General features: G+C 38.3%; 2 protein-coding genes across 2 annotated transcripts in view; one reads left to right on the forward strand and one right to left on the reverse strand.

Moving 5' to 3' along the window:
* The window catches only part of LOC146003899 (uncharacterized), a 500,546-nt gene that overhangs the window by 143,614 nt on the left and 336,897 nt on the right, over window positions 1–20,035 (forward strand). The gene's annotated exons all lie outside the window — the stretch shown is intronic.
* On the reverse strand, window positions 6,245–6,748 carry LOC146004154 (protein GVQW3-like). Its single transcript, XM_083142820.1, has one exon. The coding sequence runs from the start codon at window positions 6,746–6,748 to the stop codon at window positions 6,245–6,247; it is 504 nt and encodes a 167-aa protein (XP_082998946.1).

Genomic DNA, 20,035 nt, shown 5'->3' on the forward strand with positions numbered 1-20,035 from the left:
CGTTTTCTGATAGCTAACAAATAAGTGGTTCGTTGAAAAAAAAAAGTTTTTCCCAAATAACAATCACATGTAAGTAACGGGTGGGTCTAAACTTACAACTGGTGATAAAAAAAATACACTCTTAGTTTACTTGGCAACGTATTAATAACAAATTACAAATTACTTGAATTACTTCCTTGTGTCATCTGCTATCCAACAAGGTACAAATGTTGCTAACATTTACATTTGTGTACAAGAAATAATACTTCATTCATGTTCATGTGAATGGAATCAATGAACAATACAATTAAAGAACATTATACATCTTGCTCAAAGTGGGCACATCCGTTACGAATGCAGGCACGCAGGTTTTTACGGACAATCGGTCTCGTAACTCGTGATGTGATGGTGTCCTTGATGTGTTGACCAGCTGTTAAGATCCTCTCCCTGAGCTCTTCTTGCGAGTTTACCTGTGTGTTGTAAACTAAGTCTTTCATGTGGCTCCAAATGTAAAAGTCGCTAGGCGTCAAATCGATCGGTGGATCGAGATGGGCAGCCATCATGCTGGTAAATCATGCCACGTCTTGTAGCTCCAACAACATTGCCATCCCGTTCCTCAAATAATGTTCATAAGAGATGCCATTTAAGATTTGGGGCAGGAAAAATGGCTCGATCAAATGATTGTTCATGACGCCCATCCAGGAAATTCAGAAATTCTTTTGGGGGGGGGGGGGGCTAAACATCATTTTTTTACAGGGGTATAGATAGAACCTCGCAAGGTTTAAGGTCGATGGTGGCGATCCAGTTCCAAAACGGTGGGGGAAGGAGGGGGCAAGAAAAGTTTACTTTCTCTTGGTAGACAAAGGTTAGCATTAAAAAGCCAAAGTGCGGGGCCAAAAATGGAGAGCAACTGTCTCCTAAATCTGCCACTGTTTAAGCTGCTGTTTTTCTTCTTTTCATTTTCTTTTCAGAACGTGATATCGAGACATTTTTTATCACTCGACTCCTCTGTTGCAATGTACGAACGTTGTGTTTGTGCCAAAATGATCTCAGTATGTGGATGTGTCCGTTTCACGAAGTTGTTTTGCAATGGACAATCCATTCGAATGTTTTGATTTGATTTGATTTATTTTATTTTACTTCGTGTTTTGTACATCTTGGCTAATTTGCGAAGATGGGGATGAGTGATGAAATTGATGAATGGACATTCACAAACAACCATTCCCGAGCGGGATTCGAACCCGGGACCCTTCGCGTCGCAGCGCGATGTGCTGCTAACCACTCAGCCACAGGGTCCGGCCCATTCGAATGTGTTCTCCCAGGTTTGGATATGATCCTTTATGGTGTTGTCGCCTGTCTTCGAAACGTAACCTTAACAAAAATCCTAATTTTCCATCCTTGTGACTTGGATCTTCAAGATTTAGGAAGAATTCAGACCGAAGGCACAAACACGTCGTTTGCAATGAGTGACCCAATCAACAGAAACTTTTCACACCGTAGCGGCGCGACAGGCTGCACAAGCCTGTGTTCGATTTGTGAAATCCTCAAGCGACACGTATAGCTTGTATCTTCGGTGTGAAACCTGGTGGGTCAATCTCATTGTCACCTTGAAACGGCAGCTCGTGTTGACCACAGAAGAAAAATATCTTGTCAACTGGTGGGAATGTCCCTTAGTTTTATTCTATCTCCTTTTTCTGTGTTTGTTAATTAAACAGGCAACATCTTACGGTTGGGCATACGCAAGAGATGTGCCATGCAGAAAGTTTAGCGGAAAATGCAGGCTCCACCAGTCATACCGTGCCATTGCTCCACAGCGACAGCAAAAGATCAAGCGAAGCCAAGGGTGACTCGGTAGCTCACTTGGTAGAACAAAGAATGGCACGGTATATACCAGAGACCCTGGTTTTCGAGTCATGTCGAGCTTGCTTTTTCCACTAAAATTTCCACATATGCAACATCTTCTTGCTTTCTCTTCTCGACATTCATAAAATTTTCGGCCGTCATGGCTGCCACTTTGTGGTAGTTAGTGTAGTGGTAGTCGTGGCGTCTTCTCTTGGCTTCATGGCAGCAGTAATCGGAAACCCGAGGGTCCCCTCCCTCTTGTAGTTTTCAGCCGCCCATGTTCATTTACTGTCCCTCCTTACAAAAAGGGGAAAAACACAACTGGAGCACATGAAACACGTAATTAACACGGCCTCAATTCCTGGCACTGTCACTGTGATCACACACTCACGACAATTAACACGACGCGGTCGAAAAGTTAAAACAAAGCAAAGTTCCGTATCTCGCGCAAAGTGACGCGGAGATGGTGTTCGGTCTGGTTATGGCGCTAAACTGTGTCGGTCCTCTGGAGTCCAGGGGTACTGAAGGAAACTTGAAACTTCAAAGAATTAACCGCCTCAAAGTTCGTTAGCTTAGAAAAAATGCTGGATGGTGGTCTTTCTTCCAGCCTCCTTGTCCACTTGGGGGGTTTGGGGGCGAGGAAAAAAAACAGAGCAGTCTTCACACATGTTGCGAAAGAACTCCCCCTCGGTCGGTAACTAGGACGTTCTTCCTATCGCTGGACAAGTAAAAGTCACCCTTAGTGTCAAAAATTCCATAACTCGGTATTGTTTTCCTACCCTCGCCGTCTAGAACCGAAATTCCAAGAAAAGCCAAAAAGCACAACTGGCTACTTAAAATACACTCACATAGACTACATAAAAGACTGGTGAGAAAAGTAATTGTCATAAACTACTAATTTCCGGACGGGGTATCATATGGTCAAATTTATTGCAAATTGCCTCTACTTTAACCCCTTTCAGGGAATATATCTAATTACAAGTCACCCTGTATACGTAATACAACACATATTATTTAAATACATTGCAGATAACAATTACATTCCGAACGAAGCGAGCAAGAAAATGTTTAGATCCAGTTTTCGCAACTGCAACAATATTGATTTAATAGGGCGCAAATAATTTCACGAGGAGGCATGGCATTCTCTCTTTTACAATTTTTTTCATTTAGATCGCTCGGCGTTCATGGCCGACTCCCGCCGCTCCCTAGCTGCGGCTCTGAACTTGACCATACTGAGAAAAGGAGCCATTGCGAGCGAAGCGAGAAACAAAATTTTACGTTGCAATTACTCCTCTGTGCCCTCCTGCAGGTGCACTTGGCCATCAATGTTTGGCCCCCTTCCTATTTGTCCCTAACAGAGCGCAAATAATATCACGGGGCGCCAAGGCATTCCTTCTTTCACAACATTTTTTGTGACTTCCGTCGAATGTTGGGGGCAATGCCCCCTGCCCCCCTGTGATTGCGCCACTGATAGAATTACCCCCCGAAATCGTACGCATACGTAGCTTTACAAATAGAAGGAGATACGATTGATGAAAGCATCAAATACATGGAGCCAAATGAAGATCTCATGAAAGGAAGCAATATAGTCATTCCAAAGACGTTGGTTAGTAAGAAGAACACAATGATTCGAATCACCAATCCCAACGATCACCCTGTAAGATTGGAAAAGAAAACAATAGTAGGAAAAATGCAAAGTTGTGAAATCGTGTCGACTATTGAGGTGAATGAGGACAAATGAAGGACGAAAACGTTCTGAAGAGAATCGAGGAATATCGCCACAAGTTTCAAGAAAACATGTTTGACATTAACCCGAAATTAACTCCAGAAGAAAAGGACCAGATAAAGCAGTTATGCCAGGAGTTTGCAGATGTCTTCATGTGGGACGAAAAATGGTAGAATTTCCGTGGGGATAAAGTACACTGATGCAAAACGTCTCCCTTACCGATAGACAAGCGTATGTATGAATTTGGAGGGGAGACGAAATACCATAGGTCGGCTATGGTAGAATTTCAGGGGGGATAAGGTACACTGATGTAAAACGTCCCCCAACCGATAGACAAGCGTACCTATGAATTTGGAGGGGAGACGAAATACCATAGGTCGGCTATGGTAGAATTTCCGGGGGGAAATTGTGTTTCGTCCCCCTTTCTTTTGAGGGGGAAAAGTTTACAATGGACTTCATCTATTGTATTCTTTCCGGGAAACATTTGCCATGGAGGACGTTCTACACTGTGACAATGTTTACATTCGTTCAGCACGGCACGAGCGGCTTCACTCATCCTTCCGTGGCGACTGGGATACTTGGATGCCAGAAATTATGGACATACACAAGTTGTTTTTTGTTTTTTTTATTAAATACAGAAACTGAAATTGTACACAAAGAACAAAAGTTGTCTTCATTTACTATCGGGCAGACTGAAAGTAAAATTTTGTCTTTCTACTAAGAGTCGAAATTTTCCCGATGGGTGGGTAGTAGGGGTGTGCGGGATCCTGAAAAGTCGGGAAATACGGAATGTGTTACAAATTTTAGTTTCTGAACTTCCATTAATGCAACATGCCAGAAGTTTAGGGGGGTTGAACCCTAAAAAAAACCCTCTAAATACGGCCATGCCTGTCCCCTCTAATAAAATCATAATTCGCACCCTGGATAGGTGTTCATTTTCAGTTGACGTAGATTTATTACATACCTACATTTACTAAAACTTACCTTAAATACTTTACGGGAAAACTAATTGGCCTTGTAATGCATTGTATACCATAGGCGTAACTTGGCGGGGGCAAGGGGGCACTTGCCCTCCCCCCAAATTTTCGGGTTTTATTAAAATTTACAAGTTAGGGGACCTGATGAATTAAGTAATAAAGAGTAATATTTGTAATTTTGGAAACGTCACAGTTATTTAGTAAATAATCCTGGACGCTATTTTTATGGGATGGAAAACTTTTCGACCCCCCCCTCCCAAGTTAAGCCCCAGGTTTGATTCTACCCCCTCAAATTACGCCCAGTTTAATTCTACCCCCTCAAAATTAGGCCCAATTTAATTCTGCCCCCTCAAAATTAGGCCCAGTTTGATTCTGCACCCTCAAAATTAGGCCCAGTTTATTTGTGCCCACTTAATATTAGGCCCAGTTTAATTCTGCCCCCTCAAAATTAGGCCTACTTTGATTCTGCCCCCTCAAAGTTAGGTCCCAAGTTACGCCAGTGGCGGCGCCAGGATTAATCATCTGGGGATGCTGAGGGGGTGCGGAATAAAATTTAGGGGGTTCGATCTTAAAAATAAAGAAAGCATAAAATATGCATGTATGCAGAGGCGCAACCACGATTTTTTGTCTGGGAAGAGGCAAGTACCAAGATAAACGTGCCAATAATAATAATAATAATAATAATAATAATAATAATAATAATAATGACATTCTTATTATTCTTCTTCTTCTTATTATTATTATTATTATTAGTAGTAGTAGTAGTATCAAAGACGTTATTATCCTCGTAAATCACGCAAAAAGGGGAAAAGTCGGTGCTAAAGGATTTGTGTTGGACAAACGATTTGAAATATTTTTTCTCACGTTCAATTTCACATTAGCTAACAATTATAAACAAGCACACACATTGTATTCTTGAAAGACAGAAAATGCATGACGATTATAAATCTTTTCGTACATATGGCATGTAGGATATAACTTTCATGTGCAACATATGTTTTACACATATGCAACATGGAGCGACGCTACAAATAAGAGCATGCATATGCAACATGTTAGCACTAGATTGTGTACGTATCCAAAGTTTCTTTAATACACACACACATATTCGTATATACTAGGTTTTTTTTTTAAGTAAGGTCCGTTCTGCAAGAAAAACGAAGTAAGTAAATGTTTTTTTAAAAAACATTAAAAAAAAACATTTATTTTCTGAATTTACATACACTTCTCTATTTTTCTACATAATTTCCTTGCTGGTTTAAACATTTATCGTAACGAACTACCAGTTTTTGGATACTCTCCTCATAGAACTCTGCCACCTGTGATGATAGCCAGTTCCTCACGGTCGTTTTCACTTTATCATCAGTGTCTAAACGCGTGCCGCCCAGGAAGGTCTTCATATGGCGGAAGAGGTAGTCACTAGGCGCAAGATCTGGACTGTATGGCGGATGATCGAATACCTCCAAGCCAAACGATTCGATCAGATCTTGAGTGTGAACCGCAGCATGTGCCCTTGCATTGTCATGAATCAGTACGACACCGGCTGACAGCATTCCACGCCGTTTGTTCTGGATTGCTGGACGAAGTTTTCTTAGGGTCTCACAGTAGGAAGCTGAGTTAATTGTTGTTCTTTGCGGAAAAAAGTCCACTAACAAAACACCCTGCATGTCCCAAAACACAGTTGACATGATCATGCGCTTTCAAACTGTCTGTTTTGCTTTCACTTTGACCGGCGATGATGTGTGTCGCCACTCCATCGATTGTTGTTTGACTCAGGAGTCACGTAGGACACCCATGTCTCATCTCCTATGACGATATGACTCAAAAACTCATCACCTTCCTCGTTGTAGAGGGTCAAAAATGTTAAAGCATTTGCCAATCTTTTCTCTTTGTGTTCCTCACTCAGCAGTTTAGGAACCCATCGACAGCACAATTTCTTGAACTGTAAGTTCTCAGACACAATTTTAAACAAAACTGACCTTGAAATTTGTGGGAATTCCGATGACAACTTGGAAATTGTGAATCTCCTGTCTGCGTGAATGTAGGTGTCAACTGCTTGCACCAACTCGTCAGTGATTACAGATGGCCGACCAGCGCGCGATTCGTCATGGACGTTTTCCAGACCTTCCTTGAACAATCTCACCCATTCTCGCACTTTACTGTCACTCATTGCATTGTCTCCGTAAACTTCACATATCTGGCGATGAATATCCGCAGGTTTCATGTTTCTTGCTGTTAAGAATCGGATGACTGGCCGTATTTCACAGTTGGCGGGCCCTCGATTTTCTTAAACATTTTAACGAAGCGTACAGACTGACGCCGTGAATGCAAATGGCGTCGGATGCTGCTCAACGAATGCCGGGAGCATGCGCGCGCACTCATTCCCACGCGCAAGCGCAATTTCAAACAGTATTCACAAACAGACCTTGCGCCTAGCGACTACTAACTGGCTATCATCACAGGCGGCAGAGTTCTATGAGGAGGGTATCCAAAAACTCACAGTTCGTTACGATAAATGTTTAAACTGGCAAGGAAATTATGTAGAAAATTAGAGAAGTGTATGTAACTTCAGAAAATAAATGTTTTTTTTAAAAAAAACATTACATTTACATACTTCGTTTATTGCAAAACGGACCTTACTTAAAGAATAACCTTATATTATTTAAATGCATTACTTAATCAATCCATCCGCTTCGTAACAAACCAACAGCAAAAATGAAATAAATTTCTCAAATGTGCGCGCTTTTATTTATTTATTTATTATTATCCTGCGCACAACAGGCATCTGCCCTTTTACAGTGCACAGTAAATGTCTTACATAGGATTTATACACATCAAAATAATATTTGTACACATTTCAGATATAAAAAAAAATACATATAGAGGTTATATATATCGTCCTTAAACATTACCGTGGATAAGAAATGAATCAAACCTTACACAATTACATTCATATATGTATGGATATATATATACACATAAAGAAGGTAAAAATAATAATAATAGTAATAATAATAATAAAAATAATAATACAAAATTAAGTAAGAATGTTGTCCATTAAATAGTGTTTATACTTAAAAAAATTAGCAAATATGTCCAAGTGTATGCCCCTCTCTAACCATTCATTATACAAGCTACACATTCTTCGCAGGGGAGCCATTTCTGCGGATTTTGTACGGGTGCGGGAAATTGCAAAGAGTTGCTTTCTTGATCGCAACTTTGGATGGGGGACATAGAAAGCTATTTTTGAAAGCAGAGGGGAAGAATCCAATTTGTCGTTAAGAAGTTTGAAAAGAAAAAGGAGCTGATGTATGGTTCTTCTGTTTGCAAGGGAGGTAATGTGTAATTTAATTAGTAATTCGTTATAAGGTGTCATCTTTGGATATGCACCACCTATCCTAAAAACTATATAGCGAGTGAACTTATTTTGAACTTTTTCAATACGATCTATTTGTTTACTGGTTTGTGGACTCCACACTATAGATGCGTATTCTAATTTGGGCCTAACATATAGGTTAAATAATGATAACAACGCTTTATTTTCATTGAATTCTTTTGCAGTTCTCATAATGAACCCCAGTTTTCTATGCACGTCATTAACAGTCTTTGTGATATGTAACTGAAACGATAATTTATCATCGAACACTACACCAAGATCTGTTATTGAGTTTGCCCTGTCTATTTCTGTGTGTGTGCTATTTCGTAGTTATAGTGTATTGGGGATTTCAATCGGGTAAATGTTACGGCCCTGCATTTCTTATGGTTTAGATTAACTTTATTTGCTTTACACCATGCGTTGAGATTTTCGATATCCTCTTGTAATTTAATGGAATCATCTTCATTGTGAATGCTCCTATAGAATTTTAAATCGTCAGCGAATAAGAGTTTCTCGGAATTTCTAAGCTGTTTTGGTAGGTCATTAATTAATATTAAATACAACAAGGGACCAAGATTAGAACCTTGAGGTACGCCTGAGCCAGCTACAAATTCATCGGAGCAGCAACCTTGATAATTTACGTATTGTTTTCTGTTTTTGAGATACGAGCACATTAAATCTACGAAGGAAGAGGAGAAGTTACAAAATGCTAATTTTTCAAGAGAATATCATGGTTTACAGTGTCGAACGCTTTGCAGAAATATGTGTATATAACGTCTACCTGACCTCTGTTGTCAAGTTCGGTGGAAATGAAGTTTGAAATTTCTACGAGGTTCGTCACAACAGATCTCTTTGGTACGAATCCGTGCTGGTGCGAGGAGAGAATTGGTTTTACGTGAGCAAAAAAATGTTTATAAAGAATCTGTTCTAATAGTTTAGCTGGCGCAGAGAGTATCGCAATTGGTCTGTAGTTTGAAATTTGAGATTTATCTGATGTTTTTGGTATGGGACAAATTTGGGACAATTTCCATTTATCTGGAAATCTCGATGTTTGTATTACAAGGTTGAAGAGTATATGTAACGGATATTTTAGACTTTCACCACATCCCTTGATTACGTAGGGGGGGGGGATAAGATCAGGCCCTGCCGTTTTTTTAGGTTTAATGTTCTTTATTGCTGCTTCTACTTCAGCGATTGTCGGTTTCAGACAAAGGGGTTGGTGGTTCGTAAGAAGATGGTTCCTGTACGTAAACAGAGTGAAAGTGTTTCGCAAACGCTTCGGCAATTGAGTTGTTGCTGTTGAGTTCTTGATTTTCATTACAGATAAGTTGTGCGTATGATGGTCGTTTCTTATTTCTTATGAAGGACCAGAATTGCTTCATGTCCCCTGCTTTAACACTAGCTTCAATGCTTTTCAAGTAGTTTGAGTACGCATCCTGAATATTCTTTTTTACTCTGGTTCGTATATTTTTGAATTTTTCTGCATGCATTTGAGTATTCCCTACGTTATGCTTAATTTTACGATGATGTTCTGCTTTGGATGCCAGATCCCTTATAATCTGTCGCGTGAACCAACAAGGGTAGTGGCGGGAGGAGGGGGTTGAAAGAGGAATGCAATCATCGAACACGGACGTGACGATCTGATAAAATTTTTCAACGGCAATATTAACGTCTGAGCACAATTTTAATTCTTCCCAATCTATCGAAGTAAATTTTTTATACATACTGTTAAAATCAGCTTTCCTAAAATTGTAGCGTTTCTAGTTTGGTTCCGGATTTCTTGTTTTACAACGTACATGACTTACTTTCAAATATAAAGTAGGGTGATACTTATCCTCAGGAACGGACAGAGGTTCTTCTCTGGACAATTTTATGTGGTTCAGATTTGTTAGTACTAGGTCAAGCATTTTCCCATAATTATTCCTAATATTATTTTTGTTTTGTAGACCAGTTAGTTGGAGGAAGTTACATAATGATTGACAGGTTTTATTGTTGTTTAATGCCTTGCAATCTGTATCGCGAATATCCGGAATGTTAAAATCACCAATTATCAGAATCGGACTCCCCGGCGGGCAATGCAGAGTTATACAGTTGAAAAGAGCATCATACAGGGCACTATCAGAATTAGGAGGTATATAAATTGCACACATATATATATATAACTACCAGGAATTGTTCGAACTTTAACTATTATAATATCAATATTTGGATAATCTATTAAACATTCTACTTGAATCGCAATAAGTTCCCTTTTGATTCCAATCATTACACCCCCTCCCAGGTTTTTGTTAGTTTGCAACGATTTACGATCGGCTCTGAATACATTGTGCCGGTCATCAAAAAGTTCAGAACTGTTATGTGTTGAATTCACCCACGTTTCGGTACAAATGACTACATCATAGTTATTGGCGTTTATAGCCACGTAAAAATCTTTAACTTTAGTACGTAAGCCACGAACGTTCTGGTAGACAATATCCAACAAGTGTTTTTCACGACGAAGCGTTCCAGTCCTCTCCAGCATTTTCCTCCACACCAAAAAACACGAGGTTCTCTCTCCGTCCTCTGTTCTCCTGATCGTCGATTCTGTGTTCCAACCAGTTTGTGCAATCGCTCAGGTCGTACACACGCTTTTCCAGAACATTTACACGGTTTTGCATGTTGTCCACCCTCAGCAATATCTTATTTAAAGTGTCCCCGAGTTGGCGAACTTCGTTGCTCAAAGTCTTGTTGCTCTCTTGAAATTCAGACTTGAGATCCTGAATCAAACTTTTGAGCTCTTGTAGATCATCTCCAGGCCCTGGATTTTGCTCGACACCCCCAACAATGAGTAGGGTTAGCACCACAACACCATACGCAAGATACACTTTCTGAAGACCGCAGTTCTGTTTTGCTTTCGACACTTTCGGGCGCGCTCGGGTGAAATACATTCCTATAGCCAGGCGCTACTGAACGGTGCACACACCCATTGTCCCGGACACTTCAACCAGCGGAGCTCAACAAAAACACGTCCGTCCTCAACGACTTCCTCCCTTTTCATCCAAACAATTGTTCATGCATTTAAGACCAAACTGCTTAGCAGTAACATTCTGAAGTGCATACTTGATCTCACATCTCTCTCTGGTAATTTACAATGCATTACAGAAAATAATGATAATATTGGTTCGCTTCTTGTAAATCCATATTATTGCAAACTGAAAACAATATTAATTTAATAGAGACGGCTCTGAACTTTTACGAAATGACGAAAAATATTTACTAAATGTATTTTTATTTGCATAAAATTTGAAATCGAGGATGGCAATTGCCTCTCTGTGCCCCCTCCCCCCTTGAGGTGTCCTCGGTCGTCTGGAAGAATAAATAAATACATGAAGAGTTGAACATCTTGAGTATCATTTTGTAATGCTACATTTAAATTCTGCTAGCCTTGCTTTTCTTTTTCTTTACTTCAATTTTTAACCCCTTGCTCCCCATAGAATTGATTTCGGACCAAGTTTAATCTTTGTTAAAATCCCCTTCTGCCTCACTATCCCCATCAACGAACTGTAACATTTCTTCGCGAACTTCGGGCTCCTCGGCAAAGTCTTAAATTGTACGTACTTTACTAAACATGTTACGTGGAACATACAGAACGTATTAACAGGTAAACTACCCGTCACGATACAACTCGCATTAAATAGTTTCCCGAGGACGGCATGATGAAATGATGTCTTGAAAGCATCTGACATTTTTGTTCCAGTGCGATTTGGAGAAAAGAGGAATAGCAAGTAGATGGACAATAAAACCGTTTAACAACAATGCCAAAAAAGAGCTAACTGAGATGTAGTCAAATATCGAAAAACACAAACAGGCCGCTTAAAACAAAAGAAGAAACAATTCTTAACAACAATACTGACGAAAGAAAAGACAACTGGCTCTGATCTTTATAGATTGCCGACAGTAAAGGAAAATATACGCGGCTTCTCTTTCAATACTTGGCTGTTGTCATGGACGTCCGCAGATTTTTTTCCAGGGAGGGGCAAGCAAGCTATTTTTTCTCCAGGGAGCCAAATGACACATATTTTCCTCCAAAAAAGTTATGCCCCCTCAAAAAACACTATTTCAGTCTGAAATTATGTGTGAAATATATAATTTTTAAGTACACATTCATTTTCCAGGTGTGGGCCGTCCTCCCCCCCCCCCCTTCCGGACGCCCATGGCTGTTGTCTCATTACAATACCCAACATTCGGGAGCTCAATGTAACTACGACATATGACACTGCAAGAAGTGATGTTTCAACATAGATTTTGAATAGGGGGTGCGGAAGAAATTTATGGGGTGCGCAGGTTGGCACAGGGGCACGTGACCCCCAAATACTCGAACAAATTATACTCGTAATATGTAATTTACAAAATTCATAAAGAAAATCTTATTAATTATGTGTACACTTTCGAAAAGTGGTGAACCCCGTATATCGTTAAAATTGCTGAGTCTAAACATCATTTGAAGTTGGTGCCCCCTGTGCATTGTTGAATGTTGGTGCCCCCCTTACACCGTTGGAAGTTGGTGTCCCCGAACATCGTTGAAAGTTGGTGCCCACGTCCAGTAGCGTACGCAGGATTTTATCAAGGGGGGGGGGGGTTATTTCTAAAACTTTCTCCAAATTCACATTACCATTGTTTTATTATACTTTAATTAAATAATAATCACAATCAATTAATAATAATTATAATTAATTAATTAGCTGAATTACTACTAATAATACTACTAATACCACTACTACTATTAAGTAGTAGAGTTCTACATAAATATAGTATTGACGAAAGCAATAGAACAATATCACTTTCTTTTCATTCGATTTTTATCAAATTCTGAGAGCATTTTTTGTTTCTTTGTTACGAAATAATTGTCTGGTCAACGAGGTGAGACATTTTAAGTGTGAAGAAAATCCATAAATACAATAAAATAAATTTAAACAATCAAAGTATGGAACTCATCCAAGGGGTTGCGGTGGTCTGGTCGGTAGAGCATCTGACAACCACGCGGGAGATCCGGGTTTGATTCCCGGAATTGGTTGGAATTTTTCCGGCTTCTTCCCCGCATAAATGTCCCCGATAATTCACATCTGGATTGTCTCTCTGTTCTTGCCAACAAAACATTTTACAATAGTTAAGATTATTGTCGTTTGAATAATTGTCTAGTCAAAAAGGTGAGACATTTTAAGAGAGACATTCAAGCATGCTGCGGTAAACAATGGGAAGGCGAACTGGTGACTGTTCTTGTCCGCCTAGCCTTTGTCTATACATTAGCCACTTACAACATACCAAGAACTTCAATTAGTTAATTCTCATTGTTCACACAAAAAATACATGTTCATTGAGCACTGGCGTACGTAGAGGGGTGGCTGATGGGGTTACAGCCCCTACCAAAATTTTGAGAAAATCAGAATTTTCAAATATAAATCCGTTAAGAACTTTAAAAAATCAAAATGTGTAAATGCGAAACCTCTTTTAAAGTGAGTCCCAGTAGTGTGTTTTGTACTATTATTGGGCCACACATAGCGTACAAATGAAGAGCTCATATGATTAAACAGCCCGATTTGGCTACACTTAAAACTATGCCAAGATGCCCATATGCCCCAATTGCTCAGGTGTGATATGCTTTCAATCCCAGGAACCCTGAATCCTAGTGTACAAATGAAGAACCCTAACAGACAGATTTGGCTACACTTAAAACTAAGCCAAGTACCCATATAATCTTATTGCTTACAGTGTGCCACTCTGTCAAAATCCCAAGAATCCCGAATTCTAGTGTACAAATGAAGTACCCTCAACAGATTGATTCGGCCATGTGTACAAAAGCTACATCTGTGAGATTGTTGTCCATAAGCTTGTTAAAAATATGCCCCCCTTGATATTGTTATGGCTACACTTAAAACTAAGCCAAATATGCTCATATCCTCATGCTCTAACAACTTATAGATCTAATTCAATATAGGATTACCTTGGACAAAGGCAGTTGCAAATTGAATTGTTACGTGCTTTCTTTCTAATCTTTGATCAGTTTTATTGCCCGGGGTAGTAATTGCTTAGCTCAGAAATGTATTAATTTTCCCGATCGAAATTGTCTGACAGACTAATACATTTCTGAGTTAAGTAATTGCTTAGGGGTTAGGGGCTTTCATATTCCATTATTGATATGGCATTGACTCCAATTCACTGGAAGAGCATAAAACTTCAATTAATATTTCTGTGTAATAGGGGAAAATTCTTAGTAAAAGAACATTACCCTCTTGCATTACAGCATGCAAACCCGACTCTATTTCCATAAGTTTTATGCTCTGAAATAATATATACACAAGTAAGACTTTGAAGAAAATATTCACTGCAAAGCTGATATCCACCTTAGAGCTCCCGGTCTGAAGACCGGTAGAGAGTGTGGGCATAGTCCCATGGCCTATATGCCTTGTAATCAAAGGCTCCCAGGTTTGAGGCCTCTCTATGGAGAAGTGCTAGTCTTGCTGCCTTGTAATCAAGAGGCTCCGGGTTTGAAACCTGGTAAAGAGTGTGTAGGCCTCCCTGATGGCAAAGTGTTGGTATTATTGCCTTGTAATCAAAGGCTCCTGGGTTTGAGGCCTCCCCATGGAGAAGTGCTAGTCTTGCTGCCTTGTAATCAAGGGCTCCGGGTTTGAGACATGGTAAAATGTGTGAGATTGAAATACATGTGGCAGAATAATATCCCCACACATGAGATTTTGAGAATATTCACTGCTAGCTGATATCCAGCTGATAGCTCCAAGATTTGATACCTGGTAAAGTGTGTTATACAACAGCATAATAGAGCAAAATTATTTTATATTGGGGATCACCAGAGCCTAGTTATTGCTGTTGTTTGGGTATACAAAGCACCAGCTCAGCCACTAACTGCTGAACCCAACTGATATTTTGTATTAAGCATAGAATTTTGATTTGAACCCCAAGAAATTTTATATAATAAACCAACAACAAAAATGCCAAATCAAAAATATTGTAATCAATGCAATAAGAATATATCCAGCCCCAATTGGGCTAAGCACCAAAGGAATTGTGATCCAGAAAAATGCAGAACTCTCACAAAAATATGCCCAAAATGCCATAGAAAATATAGCATGGAATACTTCACTTATAAACATATAGATACTTGTTCTGCACAGTCATCAACATTGCCAAACAAAATTGATTGGAAATATTGGTGTGATTGCTCTGTATAACTTAGATTGCAAGGCCAAATTTTGTAATTTTCTAGACCAGGAGCTAGATATTGCACACCAGAAACAAGCCATAAAATGCCTCTCCACAAATTATGTGAGCATCATGGAGCACACAATAGGATTTTAATCCCTACCTTGTACAAGTGACCATGATTTGTGGTAACAAATTCAATATAACTATTTATTGTTTTCCCAAAAACTTTCTTCAAAAATCTGTAATGCACTCAATTTGCACTCTGATCTGCAATAATATATATCCTGTATTCTGGAGAAAATTCATAGCAATTGCAGAACCAATAATAAGAGCTGTCCTTTTGAAAGCTAACAAACATTCCCACAATTCTCCTAGATCTGTTGTATACAATCCTTTCAAACTTGCTGAGTATTTTCAGGGATATGTATTGAAAAACCCTGTTACTGGCAAGCATCCACTGCATCTCAGTCTCATTCTGCACTGCAAACAGGTCATACGCGGACAGGCCAAAAAACCTAAGCTTGAAATTATTCACAAGTAACTCGGATTTTATGTATCTTGAAATGGATCTTCTCTCAAAAAATCCATACAGGCAGATATTTAACAACATATCTGTAAAAACATATTACAAAGTCAATGATTGCTTCCCACAACTGCACATAATATTAGCCTCATGCAGTGATTCAATAATACACCTATAATTGCAATCCCTGAATTTTTGTCTCAAAAAATACAAAACAATCTCACTAATATGTATGTGCTCGTGGCATTCAACAAGATCCATATTGAAATCCTCACCACTGTACAAATTCCCATCATCTGTTGTGACAAATTTAACACTGTCACCTAGAAATATTTTGTTCTTCCTATTGAAATATTTGTAATGTGTCCAGTTCAAACTCTGATCTAAAATCATATACATACTGTACTCTCTGTTAAATTTAATGCAGCTGCTAAACCAATAATTTGCATTTAATCTCAACATACTAAGATTGCGATAAGACTTGTTTTTGTAAAAACTAACAAACATCCCTTCAATCCTCCTGTGCCTGTTGTAAACAATTTTTTCAAACTTGCTGATCATCTTCAGGAACAAATATTGAAAAACTCTGTCACTTGCAAGCACCCACTGCATTTCAGTTTCATTCTGAAAAGCAAACAGGTCATACTCGGACAAACCAAAGAACCTAAGCTTGAAATCATCAAAAAGGGACTTGGATTTTATATACTTTGAAATGCATCTTCTTTCAAAAAATCCTGAATCCATATAAAATTGTTTCTAGTAAATATTTTGAAATCTCAATTATCTTGATTGATGTCTCCTGTACTGCTTATATTGAGATCTGCTGCAGGCTGTTGCTCACTGCCTATCTCCAGATTCCTGTATCTGAAATACATATTGTATGTATTATCACACAGGCAGACTGTATAATTGTTTCCCACAGTTGCATATACAATTATTATTATCAAATAATTCAACAATACACTTATAATTACAATCCTCCCCAAATCTTTGTCTCAGAAAATACAGAATAATCTCACTTATGTGTATATGTTCTGGGCAGCTGACAAGATCTGGATTAAAATCTTCACCACTGTACAAGTTTCCATCATCTGTTGTGACAAATTCAACACTCTTATCTATCAATTTTCTGTTAATTTTATTTAAATATTTGTAATGCTTCCAATTTGAACTCTGCTCTGCAATCATGTACATCCTATACTCTGCAGGAAATTCATAGCAATTGTTGAACCAATAATTATCTTACAATCTCAACATGCGATAATATTGATAATACTTGTCTTTGTAAAAATTAACAAAAAATCCAACAATCCTCCTGTATCTGTTGTATACAATCCTTTCAAACTTGCTAAGCATCTTAAGGGACAGGTATTGGAAAATTCTGTCACTAACAAGCACCCACTGCGTTTCAGTTTTATTTTGCACAGCAAACAGGTCATGCTCGGACAGGCCAGAGAACCTGAGCCTGATATTATTTACAAGTGACTTGGATTTTATGTATTTCAAAATATATCTTCTCTCAAAAAATCCTGTATCAGAATTATCCATGCAAATACACACTGACCCCTATAAGTTAATATTGTCAGGCATATAAATATTTGACAGTATTACCTTGCCTCCTGCTGCCTTGTATTCCTCACAAACTGCTTATGGAACTTGTTGTACCTGCTAAACAAAAAATAAATATTAGAATTTTGTTAGGTAATACATACATATTTTTACAGAATAACTGCTATTTATCCTGACAGTGTTTGATACTGACATTTGACTGTTATTCATACACCCTTTGCCATGTTTGATCACTCTGTACAAATCTATATGTTTCACTGCTGTTTGTCCTGACAGGGTCTGCCTGCCTCCCAAACAGATAAAGAATATTTACAATTATACAGCAATCCAAAAACATGTTGGCAGCCCACAGGTACTCACACATATATGCCATGCCTAGTCACCAGAAATACAACTGGCCCAGAATCAGGATCAGTGAGAGCACAGAGAAGAATATCAGCATGATTTTCAAAACTGTTGGACTGCACTGAGATTCCCCTGATTCAGGATCAACAGGACAAAAGCAGCAGTCCCTCTTCACCCTATCTTCCCTATAGAGTGGAGGAGCAGTTGGAACTAATTCTTCTTTCTAATATTCCATGCTTAGGTGTATATACAATATTTACCTGCTCTGAGAAGTCACATCCACCAGGTAGGTAAAATTGTGAGGAAGTGAATCTAAACCAAGCCTAGCTCTGCATTGCAGGTCTATAAAGCTTTTAAGTTAATAGAGAACATGCCATGTTCTAGATGGCCCTATGTTCCCTGTGCTAGGGCATATTCTTATCAGCCACATCAGCATATACTTCTAACCTAATAGATGCTTTTAAGCTAATACATTAATCTTAATACATGCTCTTAACCTAATAGATGCTTTTAAGCTAATACATCAATGCTTTCAATCTTAATGCTTCCATGAGTAATGCACGAACCTGCTCATAAAAGGCATTTCTGAACCCACTCTTATCAGCCATATCTGCTTCTGACTCATATCCTGTGAATATACAAGTAGAACTCAGATTATTTACAATTGTTTAAACTATTTCAACTATATGGGTATAGAAATAATTATACAAATATAGAATTGAAATTCTACAGTTGTAATACATATATGTCTGCTGTTCAATCTGTTGTCCTACAATTTTCTGCTTTGAAAAATATAACCTGCCTGCTGCATAATCCAAGTTCATATGTTCAATCTGTTGTCCATACAATTTTGAAGGATATGTATTTCAACAGAGATGTAAAACCAATGTACAATCATGAAACAGTATATTCTTAGTGTAGCACTCCTACAGTTTTGAAATCTATTGGTTTGAAAAATATAACCTGCCTGCTGTATAATCCAAGTTCATATGTTCAATCTGTTGTCCTACAGTTTTGAAGGATATGTATTTCAACAGAGAAGTATAACCTATCTATAATCCTGAAACAGGATAGTGTAGACTCCTACAATTTTGAAATATAACCTGCCTGATGTATAATCTAAGTTAATTCTGAAACAAACAATATTCTTGCATGGCCCTATAGTTTTGAAGGTTTGAAAAATATAACCTGCCTGCTGTATAATCCAAGTCCATATGGTCAATCCTGAAACAGGATATTCTCAGAGCGGGCCTACAGTTTTGAGCTTTTTTCCTTCTTCTGTGTAATAGCACTAATTTTGACTGGGGGTGACCAGGCATGGCCCACTGAACAACATACTCAAATTTTGAAAAAAAATCAATAATTTTGTTTCTCTGATATCTCTGAAACTATTGATGCTAGAGACATGGGGCTTGGTGATTTTTCATATGCATGCCAAAATGCAACTTTTTGATCTCTACAATTTTTCAAAAAAATCTTGTTGTTCTCTAGATCCTGAATAACTTGCCTATTTTTCAAGATAGAGTCATGGGAGTTGTGTATTTCAACTCTGTATCCTGTTTAGAAATTTTGTGAAAAAATCGATAATTTTTTGATTTTGTGATTTCTCAAAAACTACAAGTGCTGGAGACCTGAAATTTTTTCAGGTGGATTCTGTGCATGTTTCTCTATGTTTTAGGTCTCTATAATTTTTTTGATAGATGCAATATTTAAGCTGCAAATGTCCAATTTATGTCTGTTCTATAAATAGAATTTTATGGAAAGTGCAGTATTAACAGTATTTTAAGAACTATGCATTCTGTGCCACTCCAGCAGGGAGATATAAACTTGTGGTACCCTACTGAACAACATACTCAAAATTTGTTGAATTCTGATTATCTTAGAAACTATAAGTGATGTGGACCTGTATGCACATGGCATATGAAAACATTACAGGATAGATAGAGACCTAAAACATAGAGAATCATGCACAGAATCCACCTGAAAAAATTCCAGGTCTCCAGCACTTGTAGTTTTTGAGAAATCACAAAATCAAAAAATTATCGATTTTTCACAAAACTTCTAAACAGCATACAGAGTTGAAATACACAACTCCCATGACTCTATCTTGAAAAATAGGCAAGTTATTCAGGATCTAGAGAACAACAAGATTTTTTTGAAAAATTGTAGAGATCAAAAAGTTGCATTTTGGCATGCATATGAAAAATCACCAAGCCCCATGTCTCTAGCATCAATAGTTTCAGAGATATCAGAGAAACAAAATTATTGATTTTTTTTCAAAATTTGAGTATGTTGTTCAGTGGGCCATGCCTGGTCACCCCCAGTCAAAATTAGTGCTATTACACAGAAGAAGGAAAAAAGCTCAAAACTGTAGGCCCGCTCTGAGAATATCCTGTTTCAGGATTGACCATATGGACTTGGATTATACAGCAGGCAGGTTATATTTTTCAAACCTTCAAAACTATAGGGCCATGCAAGAATATTGTTTGTTTCAGAAT

Source organism: Lepisma saccharinum, chromosome 21, assembly GCF_977018435.1.
Source record: "Lepisma saccharinum chromosome 21, izLepSacc3.1, whole genome shotgun sequence".
Lineage (NCBI taxonomy): Eukaryota > Metazoa > Arthropoda > Insecta > Zygentoma > Lepismatidae > Lepisma > Lepisma saccharinum.